The sequence below is a fragment of the Leucopleurus acutus genome (assembly GCF_964270905.1).
Source record: "Leucopleurus acutus genome assembly, chromosome: 15".
Classification (NCBI taxonomy): domain Eukaryota; kingdom Metazoa; phylum Chordata; class Mammalia; order Artiodactyla; family Delphinidae; genus Leucopleurus; species Leucopleurus acutus.
The window spans coordinates 75,344,048-75,365,188 of NC_139157.1; the positions used below are offsets into that span (position 1 = coordinate 75,344,048).

General features: G+C 36.5%; 1 protein-coding gene across 4 annotated transcripts in view; it reads left to right on the forward strand.

Moving 5' to 3' along the window:
* Positions 1 to 283: 283 nt before the first annotated feature.
* PHIP (PHIP subunit of CUL4-Ring ligase complex) overlaps positions 284 to 21,141 on the forward strand; it is a 127,200-nt gene continuing 106,342 nt past the window's right edge. For all 4 annotated transcript variants that reach the window (XM_082855847.1, XM_082855848.1, XM_082855849.1 and 1 more), the window contains exons 1-6: positions 284 to 446; positions 562 to 620; positions 764 to 793; positions 983 to 1,042; positions 14,658 to 14,808; positions 14,906 to 15,004. In XM_082855847.1, the coding sequence (XP_082711973.1) occupies positions 407 to 446; positions 562 to 620; positions 764 to 793; positions 983 to 1,042; positions 14,658 to 14,808; positions 14,906 to 15,004 (439 nt within the window). In that variant the 5' untranslated portion in view covers positions 284 to 406. The remainder of the gene's footprint in view (positions 447 to 561; positions 621 to 763; positions 794 to 982; positions 1,043 to 14,657; positions 14,809 to 14,905; positions 15,005 to 21,141) is intronic.

Below are 21,141 nucleotides of genomic sequence, written 5' to 3' on the forward strand. Positions count from 1 at the left end.
ATAAATCGCACCTTCGGTCGGGGAGCCGCGGGCGGGGGTCTCGCCGCGCCGGCTGCGGGGGCGCCGGGGCCGCGGGGTCGGAGGCACTCCTTTTTCTGCGCCGGGGGCGGGGGCGGGGGCGCGGGCGCGGGCCGAGGACAGGCCGAGCCCGGGGCCGCGAAGGCGGCGGACTCCTTTCTGCGGCGGAGGGATCCGCGGCGGAGGCGGCGGCGGCGCCTGTAGCCGCTGCCTGAGAGTTGTTGTTTCCTCCTCCTCCTCCTCCGCCTCCGCCGCCGTTGCTTGAATGGTGGAGCCGAGGCTCGGCTCGTGAACACACAGTGACAGCTATAGGGCAGGCGGCGGCACCATCCCCGCTTCCACTCGGCGGCGGGGTGTCCCGCCGGCGGCCCCGAAGTGACCCATAAACATGTCTTGTGAGAGGAAAGGCCTCTCGGAGCTGCGATCGGGTAAGTCGGGGGGCTGCCGGGGCCGCTGGCACCGGGCGATTCCGCCCGCGGTCCCCCGCCCCCCGCCGCCCGGCCGCTCAGCCTGTGTGTCTCCCCGTCCCTCTCTCCCGCGCAGAGCTCTACTTCCTCATCGCCCGGTTCCTGGAAGATGGACCCTGTCAGCAGGCGGCTCAGGTACGGCGGCGCGCGGCGCGGGCCGGGCCGGCGCTCGCCGCTCGCGGGCGTGGGGGAGGGCGGCGGCGGCGGCGGCGTTGGCGGCGGCGGCGGGGCCGCGGCCCGGGGCGCGGGGCTCAGCTCTCCCCGCTTTGTTGTTGCAGGTGCTGATCCGTGAGGTGGCCGAGAAGGAGGTAAGGGCGGCGGCGGCCCGCCGCGTCCCGCCGCCGCGCGGCCGCCCCTGGGCCGCTGCGCCGCCGCCGCCGCCGCCGGGGCGCGGGGCGCGGGGCTCGGGGTCCCAGGCGGGGCGCGGGGAGGGCGGGGGAGGGGCGCGGGCGGGCCGGGGCCGGGGGCCGGGCTCACGGGGCGTCCTCTCCCCGCAGCTGCTGCCCCGGCGCACCGACTGGACCGGGAAGGAGCATCCCAGGACCTACCAGAATCTGGTGAGACATTCACGTCGCGGAGCAAAGAAACTTTTCCCCGAGTCGAATAAAAATTGAATTTCCCGCAATTTTTTTACAGAGACAAAAACTTGGCCCCAGAACCTGAAAGCTCCGAAGGCCACGGGGAGGGTTGGGAGGCCGGCGCGGGGGTTGCGGGGGGCAGTGGCCGGGGAGACCCGCACCCCGGGGCCGCAGGGGCTGCCGACAATTTATTTGTGATATTTTGTTAATGTGCTAGAAATAAAGATACGTCATGAGTGTTGTGCAGTGCAAGGCCGGAGGAGGAGGGGCCGGCGCGCGCGTCCGTGCGGGCGCGGGGGCGCGCGCGAGGCGGCGGCGGCGGCGGCGGCGCGAGGAAGGAGGGCGCGCTCGCTCGCCTGCTCGCTCTGCACGCGCGCTCGGCTCGGCTTTCTCCTGCCGCACACAATAGCTGGTGACTAACTGCTCCGAAGTGGCATTAGCATTTCGCAAGCCGCCTATTCAGCCGCTGCGGAACCGTGGCAAGACGTTATTTTTTTTCCTCTTCCGTTTCTGTGGCTTTCCTTTACCTTCAGAGCTAGGTTTTTTTTTTTTTTTTTTTTTCCGTCGGAGGGGTTCGGCCGGCTGATGGTCGTTGGCCAGCGGGCGCATCTTGCATCTACGGAAGCTTTTCGCAGAAGTGTAAAGCGTGTAACACCCTAAAGCCAGAAGTTTAACAGGCTTTTTTTCATTTTGCTAATTTTCGCGTTAGGCCCCTCGTTAAATTAAAAGCTGCTATTGGAGGCCCCTGAAGAGTTGATTTTTTTACACGTACACTTACTGTGGAGTGGCGATTGGCAAGTAAAAGTTTTTCAGTTTTACAGCGGGATGTATTTTGTTAGTCGCTTGAAAAATACCTCTCAATTTTGTGGGTTTCCGAATTGAGTATTTTAGTCATTTCTGAAAATTGATTTCTAAAAGTGGTCCTGACCCCTTGAGTGTTGTGAATGGAACAGTGGGGTATTTGTATTCGGGAGTTCTGCTTTCCGTGTTAATTTCTCCTCCTCCTCTGATTTAGGTTGTATGCGTATGTGTGTGATGTGTGTGTTAAAGCAGTCACTGGGGCACATCGAGCCTTTGAAATTTATGCAGTGCATTGATTTTTCGGAGACATGTTTGCAGCTGATGTTTTAAGATAGTTATAATGTTACTTCAAGAGGGCTTCTGAAAGCATCAGGAAGTTTCAGCTAGCTTTGAACGCCTTCAGCGAGATTGAGGAAGGCATGACATGATTTTTGATGGCTCCTGTTTCATTTGCATATAGAACATCTAACTTTTGTGTCTAAATGTGTTATGATTTAGTATAGGTTGTTGGTAAGTGCTCACAGCTATTGAAATAAGCAAGCGTACTTAGGTTTAGTTAAATGAATAGAGAGTTAACAGCGCATTCATTTCCATACTGTTAGTTTTTCAAGTACGTAGTGATTTCAACTAGTCTTATTCAGTACTTGGCTAAAATGAATGGAGTTTGAAGCAAACTCCAAGATTCAGTAACAGCAATGTTTAATTTTTAGGTTTGTAAATACTTGACAAAATCTTAAGTGGATTTCCATGTGTTTCTTATTTAAAGAATTATCATAAGGATTATAATATTCCATTTTTAAGAACTGGACAGACAGAACTTATCTTTGCCTCTCTTTTAACCACACCCATCTTTGCGTTTTATAAAACCCCACAAACCCCAAGTCACTAAAGGTTGCTGTGTTTTTTAATGTGGAGACTATTGGTAACGCTATTTTTATGTTTTTTAAATGAAACGGCCAATGGTATCTGGCCAAATTATGAGAATGTCTAGTCCTTGTAGGAATATCATTTTGTTTTCCAATAAAAACAGGGTTACCAGTGTTTTTCAGCTTTTTTGAGCGAGTTTCTTACCTCTCAAATATTAGTAAAATGAGTTTATATTCGTAGTCTCTTTATCAGACTTGACTTAGGATACCATAAGCAGTGTCTTTATCAGTGTGTTATTTATCAAAATCCACCTATTTTGTATGGAAGTGTCTTTTCTTGCTTAGAGTGTTTTCAGACCTTTTTACCAGAGCAGTCATGTTGGCACGCTCATGAGATAGTTAAGAATTCTCATTAGACTTCAGGGTTCTCTGGCTCATTTTCTCATTTCGTTCGTTCAGCATATTATGCACTCTGTATCAGCTGGATCCGAGGCACCATTTGAGGTACTTTCATACCCATCGAACTATATATCGAGGTGTGTGGTATTTGGTTTAATTTTGTTTGACTTTTGGTTGACATTTAGTTAGCCCTAAAGATATTTTAGAACACTAGGTATTTAAGTACGTTTTTGTTTAATAGTAGGATTTTGAAATTTTATGGTGAGCTAGGTGTGCACATGCAAAGTCTCTTGTACATCATTCTCTGTTGTCTTAATTTATTCCTGAGACTGAAAAAAAGTTTTATTTTGTGTCCTATTAAATTTAATTTACATAACGTTGGTTTGAAGATTATTTTGGTGAGTGAAGCCAAAGTTTGAAGATTATTTTGGTGAGTGAAGCCAAAGTAATAACTATTGTTTGTAGTTTCAGTAGTGTTTACCTCTACCTGGAAATTTTGTTGCTTACGTTAACCGATAAATTGGGTAATATTTTAAATGGTTTTAAATGGGAGAATTTGTATGTTAAATTGAAATTTCTAGAGAACCTCAAATTACAGCTATTTAGGATGGGGTATAATATTTGTATTTGTGAGCTTAAAACAAGCATAGATCAGCATCTGCAGTCAGGCTGCAGATAAAATCACAGTGGTTGAGTTTTGACCAAGCAGAAAGTGGAGTTTTAAGAGCAGTTTAAAAGTTTACAGAGTTGAAATAAACATATTATTATTTTTTTTAAGTGTCATTGGTAAAGGTATTGTTAAACAGGATTATGGTTATTGCTGTCTATCTTAAGACTTAAAACATTTTTAAAAGTGGATGGAATTTGATAGGAAGTTAAAGGGTTTAAAAATTTCTTCTGGATCAGTGGTATATGTTTAATCAGATTTTCTATTTTTAAAAAGTATGAGGTTGCTTTTAAAGTAAAAGGGCATTTTTTAAGCTTTCATTAGAACTCATTTTTTTAAAAGGAGTCAAGTGTAAGGAGGCAACTTTACAGAATAAGAAAACAACTAATTTTTGGACAAAGAGAAAGCTTTGTCATTTATTTATTTCTTAGTTTGAATAGTGAAATTAGTTGGTTTATTAAGTTTCGCTCTCTAGTTGTCACCTTAAGTAGTGGCGACATAATTTAAGTTGCATATTTATGAGATCTTGAGGCGGAATTTATAAGCGTTTTTTGCCAGATTTGGGACTCTGATTACATTTCTTGCCTACGAGGCATTATTTTCCAAAACTGTGTTCTTGTTTTGCTAATCTGTTATGATATAATAATTATTTTTTTTTGTAGTGGTATTTGCTTTTTAAAAAATGATTGCACTTTATTAGAAATCTTTGTATTCAAGGGAAAGGATTGGGAATCAGGAGACTGCGGGTTGTGATCTTAGCCCTGCCTACAGTTAGCCTCCCGGTTAACCTCTGGCAAGTCAGGAATTTCTCTGGGCCCCTGTTATCTCTTTCTTGTCAGATAAGCGAATTGAAATCTGATTTTTGACTAGAAGTCGCAATGCATTGTTTCTAAGAGCTCAACTTTTTCATTTTGGAGTTTCATTATCTAAAACACAGAAAAGTAGACTTAGACAAATCATGCATTTTAGTAAATTGTATAAATGCTTTTTGTAGTGCTGTTCTTAGTTTGTAGAATCATTTCTCCTTGAAAAGATGAAGATTTTTGAGACACAACCACTTTGTAGACTACCTCTTTATAATTAATATGTTTTCACCATGGTTTAAGTACTGGTTTTCATAAATTATTGGCCGTCTTAAATTCAGAGATGAATAGGAACCATAAATAGGATTTTCTTAAGTGTTTATTTAGAGTATGCTGATTAATGTGAAAGTTAAGGTATAAAACCTAGGAGACCAGTTTTAGAAGAAAAAAAAGATAACATATTAAATGTTTTTGAATCAGGGATTCCCATTCCCATTAAAGATAACATAGTACTGTCAAAATTTAACCAGTATCAGTTTTGGAGGGGGGTGGCATATAATGAATTAAATGTGTAGTAGACTTATCATTTCCTTTTTTAATAGAGTATCAGTGAAATAGTAAGCTTTGCTTGGTAGTCTCCATAACACGGTTTTCGTGTCTCATAATCATTATAATGAAGAAAAAATGTTAGGCGTGAAGGGAATAGTACATATTGAAGGGCTGAAGTAGGCAAATCTTCATCCTTTCTTATACATGCAATTATTCTATTGATACTTATACCATTATTTTAAAGAGTTTGAGGCATTTACAAAAATTTTAAAATAAATACCTGTTGAATAATTGTAAAGTGGCATGAATATAAAGGGGGAGTTGGATTATCCCCTCCCAAACTGCACAGTGGTGTTTTATGATTGTTATGAGGCAGAAAAGTACTGTTGGAGTCTGTTTCCCGATCTGTACAATGGGTTAATAATAGCTCCTACTTTGTAAGATTATGAGAGTAAAAACTGGTACAAATCAAATACTATGTAAGGGTTTGTGTTTGCTATTATCAGAACTTTAGTAGTAGTAGAAAGGTTGTTCCTACTATAGCTTTCTAACATTTTATAAAAATTTAAGAAAAAACATTTTTATTTCAGAAACAAGTATGCATAACTTTCTGAATATAGTAGTTGCCATATAAAACCGGCTGCTTAAAACTTTAGAAGGTACTAGTAGTATAGTTACTTTGTAGATTCAAGTACAAAATAATTAAGCCTAAGATACAAAGAAAAAAGTATAGTAAATATCAAAAATAAATCATTTTTAAAACATTGTGGGTAGATTTCTAGAAAAATTTTGTTGGTCTGTATAGTGATTCTAACTATGACTGTATTTGTGGAACAGTTAACATTAAGAAATGTTTGGGTGGTTGAAATATGCAGAATTGATTAGAGGATATATGAAGCTCTTTCTTTTGGTAATGATCAGATGGCACTTAGGAATATGTGAAGGGAGCTTGGCTGTTGCATCTGGTTCCTTCTGTACAGAGATTTTTGTAATTTAAAATCATCACAATAGTTTGTATTTTTGGAAATAGGAGGAGATACTTTGTTTTGTAATGTGGCTTAAAGGTATTTCTGTTTTAAGCAGAGTTTTAAAAGGACGGTTTTGAATTTATTCTTAAGTGAGTATTTGGTTAAATAAATCCTATGAATGTCAGTCTTTTAGTCCATACAGAATTTCTTTGTCAGATAGACGAGTTTTTTGTTTCTTTTGTCTAGAAACTTTTCTCACCTCTTGCAGCCATTCTTCTTTTTCCTCAATTTTGTGGTTATCTATCATATCACTACAGAATTATAGCAAATAAAATTGTATTTTACCCAACTTATTTTGGATAATACCAGGTAGGTGAATTTCATTCTTACTAGTAGTTTCCACATAGAAGTTTTAGAATTCATAGAAAAATATCCCTAGTACTAAGCAAAGTGGCCATTAGTTAACAGAGTACTGAGTATATACATTTAGAATAATTTCGTATTTTAATGTACTTCCCTTTCAGGAAAGAAAGTCAAGCATTAAAATGAGTGTATTAGAGGAAAAGATTTTAACAGCAAATTTGTTTAGAATACTTCAGTTGCTTTTGTAATTGTACTTAAAAGTGATAAAGACTATTATATAATAGGAACCAAATTGAAAATTCTGGAAGTTTTAAATGTGTAAAGTTTCTGTCTTGTTTGTGAGAACCTCTGTTGTTGACATATGAGTAATTTGTGAAAACAAATTATTTTGGAATTAATAAATACATTGTTGAGTATATGGAATATAGAGGAGGGTAAGCATTTTATAACAGGTTAGGGAAAATGACAATTTTTTTTTCATTATGGCATTTGAGAATTCAGGGTACTAAAAATAAAAAATTGTGGTATTGAGCAGTGAAATACAAAAGTTTGAGAACCTTTGGTCTCTACGGAGCAGGGAGACATTAGATGTGAAGCCGGTCCACCTTTAGTTATTTGCCTCACACACATGTACACACGTATATGCACATACACAAAAGCGGCCTTATTTAAGCTCAGGGATCACAGATAATGAAAAGGATGGTTGGATGAGAAGTTTTTGATATTAGGAAAATTGGGGTAGCAACATTGGTGTAATGCAGTTTCTGCTTTAGTTAAAACTCATTTAAATTGTAAGAGGAGAGAGATTTGTAGTATAAGGCTTAAGTTATTCACGGCAACATGGGTGATAGCAGCCTGCTGCAAAGGAAGCACATAAGGAATCCGTTTATTCTGGGCTCCAGATGGCTGTGGTCACAGTAGCATGACCCGTTTGGTCTCTGTCTGGATAAAGAACAGGCACATAGCCTGTCTTGGCAGAGGTTATAGTATAAATGCAAAAAATACTTACCTTTACTTGTGTCACTTGATTCTGGTTTAGTTTTGGGGTGTGGAAGTACTAAATTCTAGTCAACTTGGAGAAATATGCATTTTCTGAAACAACTTTACACTGCCGTTACATGTGTGATGTTAGTTATTTTGAGTATGGTGTTTGAAACTGAAACATTACTAAAAATGAAACTGATTGTTCTCTTAAGATTATTTATATTGGCATTTTAAGAATAAACAGTTTAAGAATTTTTAATCTTAAAATTAATAGACAATAACTTTTTCAACAGAATCATAGGTTTAAGTTTTAAATTATACTTTAAGTAAAATAATGTTTTAAAGAAGATTTCTTATTGCACAGATTTTGCTTAGCAAATTTGACTTGATTTAAAAACAAAACTTCAAAATGTTATTTTATAAAGTTAAACTTTGTCATTTTGTTGTGTTTTAAATTATTTTTTATAGAGCATCTTTACTTTGTGGTTTGTGGAAACCTTAATTCTGGATAGAGTTTTGGGTTTTTTTTTAAACAAATATAGTCAAATTGTAATGAATAAAATTTGGAAGAGCAATATTGCATTTTATTTATTTGACAAATATGTATTGATAATTGCATTGATAATTCTAACTGAATTATTATCTAAATGAATTCTTAGGTGGTTGACCAAATTCTGAATATAAGACAGTCCTTTGAGCATGTTTATTCATAGTTATTAAGAGTAAATAGACCACCAAGATTAATTTTGAGACTTAGTAAGATTCTATATTAATTTTATTATACTCTAAGTACAAATAAGTCATAAGCTTGTAAGAGTCCTAAGAATTGTTACCCAGCTTAGAAGATTTGACTTGAAAAATGGTTACATGGGTTTTCTTTAAGTTTGATAATCATAGAGCCTGTTTGACAGTGTGGGGGAAACTAAAGTTTAGAGAAGGAAACTATAGTGTTATAGAAATAACACTAAACTCGGAATCAGAAGACCTAGGTTTGATTACTGTTTCTCCTACTTTCTAAATGTGTGACCTTAACCTTTGGGCCTCAGTTTTCTTTACCTGTGAAATGAGGAAAATACTTAACCTTATTTGCTTGTGAAGATAAATAAATTTTGAGCATACTTGGCACAGAGTAAGTATTCCATATTTTTTTCCTATGTGGAAAAACTATTACAGTTTTAAAAAAATGCTCAGAAAATGTAAACTTGTTTTAAAAAGTGTAGATATAATTTAACCTGCACTTTGTAATAATGGTAACAGATTTATAAATTGTAAGTTTAGAAGTTTTGAGAATTTTAGGGACTGGATTTTAGTAATAGGCCTTATAGAGTGATTAAACAGTGAATAGTGTTTTTAAAAATTTATGATTTTGTTTATATGCTAGAATAGACCTAAAAATAAGAATTATATTCCATGAAGCTGACCTTTTAGAGCTCAGAACCATAGTAGGAAGCAGAAGCAACTAGCCTATCAAATCTGAAAAAAATTGTGAGAAAACAGATGTGGGAGATCTGAAAAACTGTTTTAGAACCAGTCAGGTGTTTGGGACCTAGGGATAAAGTAAAGAGCCTGGTCAAATCAGATCGTTTTGGTGCCAAACATTAGGTGGATCTTATTTTCATTAGGACTTCTTAATTACATCCTAGAGGAAGGACTGGCATTTCTAGGTCTCACAGGTAAATCAAGTAGTTGGAATGAATATATTGATCTAAGCTCACTTTTAAAAGGTCCTTAAAAAGATATCTAGGTTTTTTTTCTCTGTTTAGGTCTAGAAGGATTTTTTTTCAACATGCAAGGTCAACTTTTAAAACATTTCTTTCTGGCTCACTTTAATGCATATGTTGAAAACTATTCAAAATGTCTAATTTATAGCTTGCTTGCACATTGATATATACATATATTTGACGCAATAGGTACTTTGGAGGGGAGGTAGGGGACGGGCTGTATGATTGTGGCTCTGGAGTTAGATTGCCTTGGTTTGTCTCATCTCTGCCATCCACTAAATGTGTGTGACCTTGGGAGGGTTCTTTTATCTTTTTGTGCCATCATTTCTTTATTAATGGGAATAATAATAGAACATACCTCTTACGGATATTAAAATCATTAACTCAGCTTTTTCATGTAAAACAACAGTTACCACAAGGCCTAGCATTTAGTGTGCAGCCAGTATGTGTTAGCTATGTTAGTATTATTAATATTCATCACACTTTACCATTTGGTCATACTTTTTTGTGTTGAATAAGAGCTTTAAGAGCTTGAAAGCAGCTCTGGTCCTGAAAAGTAATGGGCATATTAGAATTGAGAATGTCAAGTTTTGTTTTGTTTTTCCTTAATAATAGTGTATGGACAATTACTGAAAATCCAGATATAGACATTTTTGGATAAGGGATTTTATTACAATATTGTTTTGACTTTACCTTTTAATTATTTCCTAGTAAATTAAAAGTTCATTCAGACTAAAAAGCTTAAGTTAATATTAAAGATACAGGGTTCTTAATAATTTGAAAATTAAAAATCACATATGTATAGCCATGAATGAGCTATTTTAATTTTTTAAAATTTGTTTTTGTTTTTACATTTTAAATATTGACCATAAATACATGGATTAATATTCATGAATAATAATGTTGAGAAAAAGTACCAAAAAATAATTTTTATTCATTTTTTAAAATATGTATTGGGGATGTGTGTATATATATATGATGCATCTAGGAATGAAAGCTGATGGTCCCTGTTCTCATGTAGTTTACGGTAAAGTGGAGAAGGAAAACATTAAATCATTACATTGTTAAAGGTATAATCACGAACTGGTACATGAATTAAGGAAAAGTCACCAAAGACTGTTCACCTAAGATAATGTACCTAAACTGAATAGGGTGAAGGAAAACAAAGGAAGTTCATTGAAGGGAAGATCTGAAGCAAATAGAAGAGTTATCTGGGCAAGGGGACGTGGGGAAATGCTGAGAGTATATACCACATGGAAAAGCCTGACAGGAGAGAGTGCAGGTAAAGAACCTGAAAGAAAGCCAGTGTGTCTAAATGTGGAAAGAAGTGGGGTCTGGAGAGTGTAGGGCTGGGAATGTGCCAGATGAGGCAGAGAAATAGTAATGGACTGTACATGTACTTCAGGGCTTGTAGACCATGTTAAGGATTTGGATCTCCAGAGAGCAAGGAAAGCCTCTGGAGTGCTTTAGGTAGAGGTAACCTGACCAGATCTCTGTTTTGGAAAGAGCATTCTAATTGCAATATAGAGTATAGATTTGAATGAGGTTGTAGAAGGCATGAGTGGATGTGGGAAAGATGGGAGTTTATAGCAAAGATGATTTGAACTTGGATTGTTATTATGGAGATAGAAACGGGTAGATGGGTTTAAGGCTAGGAAGGAAAAATTCATTTGGAGTTGGTGACTGCTTGGATATTTGGAATGAGGTGGGAGGGAGGAATGAACAGTGTGAAAAACGTGACTTCTTGATTTTAGGTTGGTTAGATGGTGTTGCCAGTCACCACCGTAGGGAACTTTTTTGGTGGTGGGGGGCTGGCATGAGCATCATGAGTTTACTTTTGGATATGTTGAGTTGAGGAGGCTTTGGGACGCCAAGGAGGGGAGTCTTTTAAGAAAATCTGATGTGCAAGCCTAGGCTATAGATACAAATTTGGGAAGCTTTGCATAAAGATTGTTCAGGGAGAGAGTGTAGAGTGAGAATAAGAGAGGGTCTGGAACTGGGCTCTTGGATCTCAGACCTTAAAGAACCTCACCCTTTAATGGCTAGATAGAGAAGTCAGTTTTCTTCTGCATATTTTCATATATTCATTTATCTAATAATTAAGCACTTACCTGTAAGTACTATGTTAGGTACTGGGTAGACAGGTAAACAAGTTCTAATCCCGTGTGTTCTTAGGTAGGACATGGATAAAGTAAATTGGCAATTTTAGTATAGTGCAGGGTCTTATGAACCCCAAAACAGGGCAAGATAGTGGTAGGGCCTATATGTGTTTTGGGGGGGAGGGGAAGGGCATCATAGCTATCATTAGATTCCTCCTGAGGTCTAGGTATCAAAATATATTAAGAACACTTAATATGGTATGATAAGTACTACAGAGTTCCAGGGAGTGGGGTAAAGGAATGTTTGGGAAGGAGTTTAATGTGCTGTGGAAACACAAAGATAGAATGTCCCCAGAGAAGAGGCAGAGGCAGGTCATGGAAGACAGTGAGGCATAGACTGACATGAAGGAGAGTGAGGTGTGGAGCTGCAGCGTAAAAATTTCTAGCAGAGGGGTCAGTTTGCACAAGGTCTCAAAGCCAGAAAGCATAAAATTCTCTCTCCTAACTTTAAAATGAAAGTTCATTTTGAACAATTGAAATATACTAGATAATCAAGGAAAGATTTAGTTGGAAAAAGTGGATTCATAATATTTTATTAAAAAGATACAGTTCTGCAGTGAAGATTTTCAGGTTCACTACCTGAATTGTATTTTGCAAGAAGACCCTAAAACAGGATCATCACAAAACTAAAGTTAACAAGTAATGAACTTTCTCGTTAAACACTTTAAAAAGAATTCCAATCAATTTAAAAAAGTCACATTAGAATAATTATCATGTACAAGTTTGAAAGTCGAAGGGACCCTATAAATATTGTAGACTTTTACTTTAAATTTTTAAGTAAATTATTTTAGGGAAGATTACAGTATAAATACAATTGTAAAATTTTATATTCTGCTGTATTTTCTTCTGAATGCTTTTTCTGTTTAATCATACTAGTGTTTGAAAAAGTATGTTTTGATTCAAGATGATAATATTAGGGAAAAAAGGATTCTATAACTAAAGGAGTTTGTGAAATAAACAAAATTGAAAAGATATGTCAAGATTTTTCAGAGGCTTTAATGTCATTGTGCTTTTGTGACTCTCCAAAGCTTCTCCAAAGAGAAGCGTTCTCCAAAGAGACGTAGTATGTATAATTTGTATTAGAACTTCTTTTCCAGAAGTATTCATTCTACCAATAATTATTGACCATCTGCTATGTGTGAGACTCTTTATTATTTTAAATTATCTTTTCGAAGTGTGGCAATATGGCTACATATTGTCTCTGTGACAGTATATTATGATAAAAAGTAAGGTAGGTTCCTCTTAATTGGCTTGAGCTTAGAAGAATGAATATCAGCTAATTTTTTAAAAAATATCATTCACAGTCTTTTGCAGTTAGAGTATAACAGATACTGCAAGATGGAATGATTTAATCCCTCACTTCCCCCCAAATCTGTCTTACCATAAGGAATTCATACTAAAATCGCCATTACTAAGTGGACTTTTCTTTTAAGTTGTCGTGTCTTTTTTAGGCTATTCTTGGCTATGAAATTTTCTCAGACTTTCCTTGTTATTTATTTATTTATTTTTAATTGAGGTGAAATTGACATACAACATTATTTTAGTTTCAGGTGCACAACATAATGATTTGATATTTGTATATACTGTGAAATGATCACCACCACACTAGTTAATGTCTGTCACCATATATACTTCAAGCATTTTTTTCTCGTCATGAGAACTTTTAAGATCTTCTCTCTTAGCAACTTTCAATTATGCAATACAGTATTATTACCTATAATCACCGTGCTCTTCATGGTGGCTTGAATGTTTTATAACTGGGAAGTTTTGTACCTTTTAACTCCCTTCATCCATGGGAGTGGACGAAATGTGTAAAGGGAGTCAAAAGGTACAAGCTTCCAGTTATTTTTTAAAAAAGAATCTAAGTGAATTTGAGTAGCAATTCTCAAACTTCTTCACCTCAGCACCTCTTCACATTAGGAAAAATTATTGCAGTCCCTTTGTTTATGTGGATTCTAATCTATTCATATTTAACATTTAAAAATTAAAACAAATTTTAAAATATTTTTATTCATTTAAATATAATAAACTCATTCCATATAAGTAAAATTTTTTTATAACATAATTATGTTCCTAAACAAACCAAATTTGTGAGAAGAGTGGTATTGTTTTACACTTTTGGGGATGTTTAGCGTCTGGTTTAATAGAAGGCAGATTCTTACATCCACATCTACATTCAGTCTGTTGGAACATCACATGTCATGTGGCCTCTGAAAAACTCACAGTACACTCATGAGAAAATGAGAGTGAAAAAGCAAATAACGTCTTCATATTATTCATAATTTTTTTTTAAATTTTTTGGCCGCACCGCGTGGCATGCAGGATCTTAGTGCCCCCGACGAGGGATTGAACCCATGTCCCCTGCAGTGGAAGTGCGGAATCTTAACCACTGGACTGCCAGGGAAGTCCCTATTCATAATTTTTACCTGAAAAATCCCTAGGGGTCCACAGAACACACTTTGAAAACGGCTGAACTGGAATATTTCGGTACTACACTGAGAAATTTTTGGTAACTTGATAGCCTAAATATAAGTGAAAAAATAGTGTACTTTCTTTTCTGATTTAATTCTCTTTACATTATTATGCAAATATTGTCTATTTACTAAAGACTTCCAGGATGGATAATAAAAATATAGCATTTTATATCTTGGTTTTGAATGTTAGCATAAATTAAGCAGTACTTTGAAGTTGTTCCAAAAAGTGCTCAAACTTTGTAGTCGGTAGATTTATAGTCAAAACTTGTTTCATTTAACAGTTGGAATTTGGCCTTTCTCTCTGTGAGGTTTTTGGTATAAATAAATTATAAAATTCAGCATAGAAATCATGTAAGTGTTTTTAGATTTTATAATGAGAACATGAACTATCAAGTTTCTTTAATCCTGAACTATTCTGGAGATTTTTAAAAAATAATGTCGAAAATACAAAACCTTTATTATATTTGTAGTTAGGTGATTTTTTGTTGTTTGAAGTTTTTGAAAATTGTTAAACTGAAACATACCATTTTAGGTTATAATGCTGTAGGTTTTTTCATTGTTCAGTATTTGCTTTGACTAGCATCTGTTAATTTATAACTTGCTGTATTTAGGTAACATTAATTCTTTAGCATTTTTCCTCCTCAGTGGGGCAAATCATGGTTGGGTAGCTGTTTTATTCTGTGAGTCAAGTGGTTTCACAGAATAAATGTGAACTTTTCCCCCAAGTAAAATGAAATGTTGACTAGCCAGAAAAAATTACCATATTTTTTAAAGTTTATTTACTGTAAAGAATTGTATCACTTTATTTAGCAAGTATTTTATATGTCTTTCACATAATAGGTGAAGTATTACAGACATTTAGCACCTGATCACTTGCTGCAAATATGTCATCGACTAGGACCTCTTCTTGAGCAAGAAATTCCACAAAGTGTTCCTGGAGTACAAACTTTATTAGGAGCTGGAAGACAGTCCTTGCTACGCACAAATAAAAGTATGAAAAATTTCTATTAGAATTTAGATGTTTTTTTCCTCACTTTTCGTCTTTGTGTCTTATCTTTGTATCCATTAAAAATGTATGTGTTTAATAGGCTGCAAGCATGTTGTGTGGAAAGGATCTGCTCTGGCGGCATTGCATTGTGGAAGACCACCAGAGTCACCAATTAACTATGGTAGCCCACCCAGCATTGGTGAGTTGTTTGAGTTCATTACCAAGTTGATATCCTCTCGGTAAAGAGCTTTTGAAAATAAAAATGTTTTTACTTGCTGCGAAGTCAGAGAATTTCATATTATGTACGTTAGCGTTCAAAGAGGAAAAAGCTCTCAGAATTTTTTTCTTATGATAGTAATCTATAGTGAAGAAGTCATAATAATGTGTAATTATGGATTGTATATATTGTACCTATCTAAGCTAATTAGTTCATTGGTATTTTTACAAAAAATTGTTTATTAAGATGTATATCATTAGGCTGATTTAATGGGCAACTGTTACCATAATACAGATTAGTTGTACTGATGGAAAACAAAAATAGTTTTGTTATTTTTATGAGTAGTCATGTTTTTTTTTTTTGGCTTTAAAATTTCAAAGGAGGAAAACTGATGCAGATAGGTCTTCCTCTTGAAATGGCCTCTAGATTCATCCCTTTTACCTCTACTATGAAAAGGCCCTTGTCTTTCCCAAATTACTATAGCATCCTTCAAACTAGTATTGCTTCCGGTGTCTTCTCCCTCTCTCCCTTTCAGATCATACTGCATAACACTGTAATTTTAATCTTATTTAATATGTCACTCTTCTGCTCAAGGTGGTATATGAGGTAGCTTATGCTATTTTAATGGTGTTGCAGTTCCTCTACCACCAAGTCTATACTTCTGACTTTCAGAGACCTTCATGTTTTAATCATAGCCTCCTCTCCTATCCCTACCCTCCTGCCTAGCCAGAAATGTTATTCTCCCTCTTTCTTCCACCTATCCAAATTATACTTATTTCTTCCTTATCTGGATAATTACAGTCAGTATTACTGTTTTATAATTCATCAGTATTACAGTTTTGTATAACTTTCATTTAATGTTTATATAGAATATCTTTTTCTGTTGTTTTATTTTCAACCCTTTTGTATCCTTTTATTTTCCATATCTTAAAAAATAGCGTAGAAGTTGTTTTTTAAAAATACAATATGACAAATTTTGTGTTTCACCTGGGACATTTTGTCCTTCATATTGCAATTATTGATATATTTGGGTTTAAATCTAACTGTTGCTGGGAAGATGATCTCTTTTTCTCTGGCTGCTTTTAAGATTTTCTGTCTCTCGTTGGTTTTCTGCAGTTTGACTGTGCTGTGTCTTAGTGTCAGTTTTTTCTATTTATCAGGCTTGAGATTTATTAGGCTTCTAGAATCTGTAATGTCTTTTGTTGGCATTGGAAAATTGTCAGCCATTATCTTTTAAAATATCATGTCTGCTTCATTCTCTGTTCTCTCCTGTGGGACTCCAGTTAAACAGATGCTAGACTTTCCCACTTTTTCTTCTCTCTTACCCTCTCTTTTACGATTTACATCTTTTTCTCTGATGCATTCTGGATAGTTTTCTCTAACCTGTTTTCCAAAGGTATGCTATGTTTGTATGGTGGGTAATCATGGATGATGTTTTTTTTTTCAACATACAATTGTCCTGGTTAAATAATGATTTCTGTATAATCTTACTATAATGAACAACTATTAAAACAACAAAGGATTTGAGACACTAGAGTTTATTTTCACTTGGAACATTATGCTAGGAGGTTGAACAGTTTTCTTGAAAGAAGGGGAAGGTAAATTTAATAGGAGCTTCCCCTCTAGGGAAAAGTTTATCCTCTTTTTGAAAAAAATGCATATAATAAGGGGAATATGTTACGTTGTTCTTTCAACACATTGTCAGGCAGCCCTGTGGTAGGCAATGAAAGTGCAAAAATGGTTGATAGTAAATAACTTCCCTCTTAACATTTGCTATGTGAGTAATTACTCTGTTCTAGTCACTATTCTAACCATTTTCCATTTATTTTCTTTTTTAAAACCTTAAATGGTCTGTAGGTAGGAAATATTCTTTCTTTACAGAGAAGGAAATTGAGGAATGAAAAGGTTTGGTGACTTGACCAAGGTTACACATTTAGTGAGTCGTGAAGCCACAGTGACTCCCATCATGCTATGCCTTATTCTCAGTTAGCTAATAGTAACACTTGGCTACTCAAGAAAGTTGGTATTAGTCACTTTTTGGAAAAAGATACCAAATATTTATAAAGTCAGATAAAAAATTTTAGGCCAGGTCATTTATAGTCAGATCAGTAAATATTGCTGACATGGATATAGGGGATGTAAATATGGCAAAAATATCTTGAGTTTTGTGTCACATCAGAGTGACACAACTGGTATATCGAGGTAATATATTGAGGTAGTAGAATTAATTACCAGGCAGGTAATTGTACCTTTCTGAAAGAGTTTTATTTCATTTTTAAAGTTTATGATAAATTTTCTTCCCATTCAAATTTTCAGGAAAGTGTTCTTTATATTTAAAAAAACACCTGTACTAGAATGCCAGTTTTACCTGCTTTCTTGTTTTATACTCACACATAGTTTTTGACATCTCTAAAGAGAAGCTGGACTAATCAAAACGACTCTACTTATTAATAGTCATAGTTTAGTGTCATGTCTCGTCAGTTCACCTTGGTGACAATCTTCGATGTCCTGTCATTGCTATAAAAGTTTGACTAGATGGTAATGGAAAGAAAAATTCAGTAGGCTTTTTGGCAGAATAGTTTGCCTGCATAGTGATACAGTGTATCGTTTCAAGTTATCACAGAGTATGAGTCAGAAGATTTTTTTTTTTTAATATGAACGTTCGTATCTTATTTTGTTGATTGCTCTGCCATTTTCTGTCTGGCTACCTCTAAAAATTTTCCTTGCTCTTTCCTTGGCCAATGTAGTATTACCAAGGATCAATGTAAATAAGAAAAAAACCTTAGCTTTGTAGTTTTTCATAAAATATGGGTTGAAATGTTTAATGTAGATTCAGATATTTAAGTTTTGATACATTTGGGAAGTAGGGTTTTGTTTAACAAACTTTTAATTTTGAAATAAGAAATTAGTTGCTGAAACGTTGCACAAAGAGCTCCTGTATACCCCTTATGCAGTTTTCCCTAATGTTATAGACCTATATTACCTGATATTTCTTAAAACTACTCCACCAACATTGGTACGTTATTATTAACTAAACGCCAGACCTTATTCATATCTCACCACATTTTTCCACTAATTACCTTTTCTTGTTCCAGGATCCAGTCCAGAATACCATACTGCACTTAGGGTTTGCTCAGTTTTTTAAATTGAACTTTTTGCTGTAACTCAGAAGATCATTTAAGTTCAGGGTGATGGTAAATTGGATTTTCCTTTCTTAGATTTTTTTTCCTGTAAGGCCTATATATTCTGTTCCAGTCTTTTGAATCTGTTTTCCATTACCATTGCCATAGCCACATGTTGGGCCTTGGTACTTTTTGCTTGGAGCTCTACGTCATTCATTCACTTAGCAAGTAAATATTGAGTCCCTACATTATATCTGATACTGGGTTAGATCTGGAGTTGCAGGATAAAGAAGAACATGGGCTCTGCTTTCCTAGAACTTACAGGTTACCTGATCTACTGCCTCCAGTCTTGTTCCTCTACCCTAGGACTTAGCTCTAAACCAGGGTTTCTTAACCTCAGCACTGTTTACATTTTGGGCCGCATATTCTTTTTCGTAATCGGCTGTCTTGTGCATTGTAGGATGTTTATCAGCATCCCTGCCTGTATCCATTAAATGCTAGTAGCAATTCCTTTCCTGAAATCTTGACAAGCAAAAATGTCTCCACACATTCCCAAATGACCCTGGGGTAAAATTGCCTCCAGTTGAGAACCACTGCCCTGAACTTTCTAAAATGCAAATGTGATCATGTCATGCCTCCTTTTCCCCAGTGACTTTGAATAGTCTCAACTCTGTAATGTGGCTCACAAAACTGACCTTTTCCCACCTTTTCCTCACCTATACTTTGTGCTATAGCTTTGTATAACTATTGGGCAGTTCTTAAAATCAGCCATTTGTCTTGATCCCTTTCTCTCTGCAATGTCCCTCATTCTATGAACATTTATCTATTCATCCTTTAAAACCTAAATGTAACCAGGTAGGATTAAGTGCTTATACAAATCTCTACTGTAGCTTTTATCACATAGTCATGGCTATTTATTTACCTTTTTTTTCCTACTATACTGTTAGTTTCTGGAGGTTGGAAATTACGTTTTAGTGCTCTGTGTACACCCAACTCCTCAGCATTAGTATTAAATGAAGAGGCAGTAGGTAATTGATGTAATTGGTGAACTGCAGTGGGACAAGAAAAGTTCAGAAGTGGTAGGAGGTAAAAAACAGAATAGGTGGTTGGAAGAAGAGAGACTTGGTCCAAGGATAGCTTTGAGGTAAGCAAAACCCCCAGACACTGATTTTTAGGAAATCAAGGTTTATTAGTGAACTGGGTTATCGATTCATTACACTTGGAATATTAAAACCCATACCTGTATAATTTCAAAACCAACTCAGTGCTTTCTTATCCTGTTGTATTTTGTTACCTGTTTATAAATCCTGACTACTTTGTACCTCCTATTATTTGATGTAAATTGTGAAAATTGAACTGGAATTCAGTCTCAGGGCAGGAGAACCAAAGTGGTTGGCTCCTTTCCAGCCTTTACAACCTCCTTTAATAATGTTTTCGAAAGCAAGAAAACCAAAAGATACTACTAGTCCGTTGTTATCACTAGTTTCAATTTTCTGTGGAAGATTTGTGAATGTGTACTTGGCATGGCCACGTTTATTTTCAAACGTACTAACAGATCTCTGGTACTGTCCTTTCTTACATCCTTACCCATATTATGCCTGTTTTCAGATATAGTTTATTCTGTATTTATTTGCCTGTGATAAACAACCCTACTTCAATAGTAAGTGACATGGTGGGGGGAGAAAATAGGAAAGGAGATACCTAGATACATTAAGTCTGTTTTTAAAGTTAAATGTGGAGATTCATTTAATGCATGTTTATCTTGTGGAAAGGATTGTATTAAATTAAAGCAATCATTTGCTAATTGCCTTGTTTGCACTTTTCTTAGGTTTACCATGTTAGCAAAGTAAACTTTTTCTCTCTAGATTTTCGAGTTTTCATCTTTTATGTTGTTTTGCCTAGGTACTTCCATATGTTTGTTATTTTACTTGTTGCTTCTGCAGCACAGTTGCAGTCTTGGTGAGTGGAAATAAGGAGTATTAGGGAACCTGCTTCTTAAAAATGTATGCGTGTGAGGAAACAGCTTTGCCTTGAAAAACAGCTTTACTACACAAACATCCAATTAATGCTAAAAAGCCTATACAGTAGTTCCCCTTTATCCATGGTGGATATGTTCTAAACCCTCCAGTGGTTACATGAAACCTCAGATAGTACCGATCCCTATATATACTATGTTTTTTCCTATACATACATACCTGATAAAGTTTAATTTATAAATTAGGCACAGTAAGAGATTAGCAACAATAACTAATGATAAAATAGAACAGTTACAACAATATACAGTTGACCCTTGAACAGTGCAGGGGTTAGGGGCTCTGGCACCTCCATCCCCTGCAATTACGTAATACTATAGTAAATATTTGTTGAAAAAATCCTAATATAAGTGAATCCATGTTGTTCAGTGGTCACCTATAATGTAATGAGTTTTGTGAATGTGGTCTCTCTTTCTCAAAATATCTTATTGTACAAATTTAATGCCTTTTTTTTTTTTAACCTCAACCAAGCACTTATCACACAGTGTGGCTATAATTTTTGTGGTTTGAAGTGCAACAGCAAAACTAGCACAAATTTCTTTTTCCTTCTTCACGATTTCACGGATAGAATATTGTTACTGTAGATTTTAGCAACCTCAGCATAGGATTTTTTCTTTCTTTCTTTCTTTTTTTTTTTTTTGCCCACGCCACTTGGGTTTGCAGGATCTTAGCCAGGCCCTGGCAGTGAGAGCACCGAGTCCTAACCACTGGACTGCCAGGGAATTCCCAGGATTTTTTTGTTTTTCTTTCCTTACTCACTTGAGAATTTTCACCTTTTCACTTAAAGGAAGCACTTTACAGCTTCTCTTTGGCTTATCCTAATTGCCTGCATTACTACTCTTGCGCTTTAAGCCATTAATAGTAAAATAAGGGATACTTGAACATAAGCACTGCAATACCAGGGACAGTCAATCTGATAGCCCACAGGATCTGATAACTCAAATGGTTACTAAGTGACTAAATG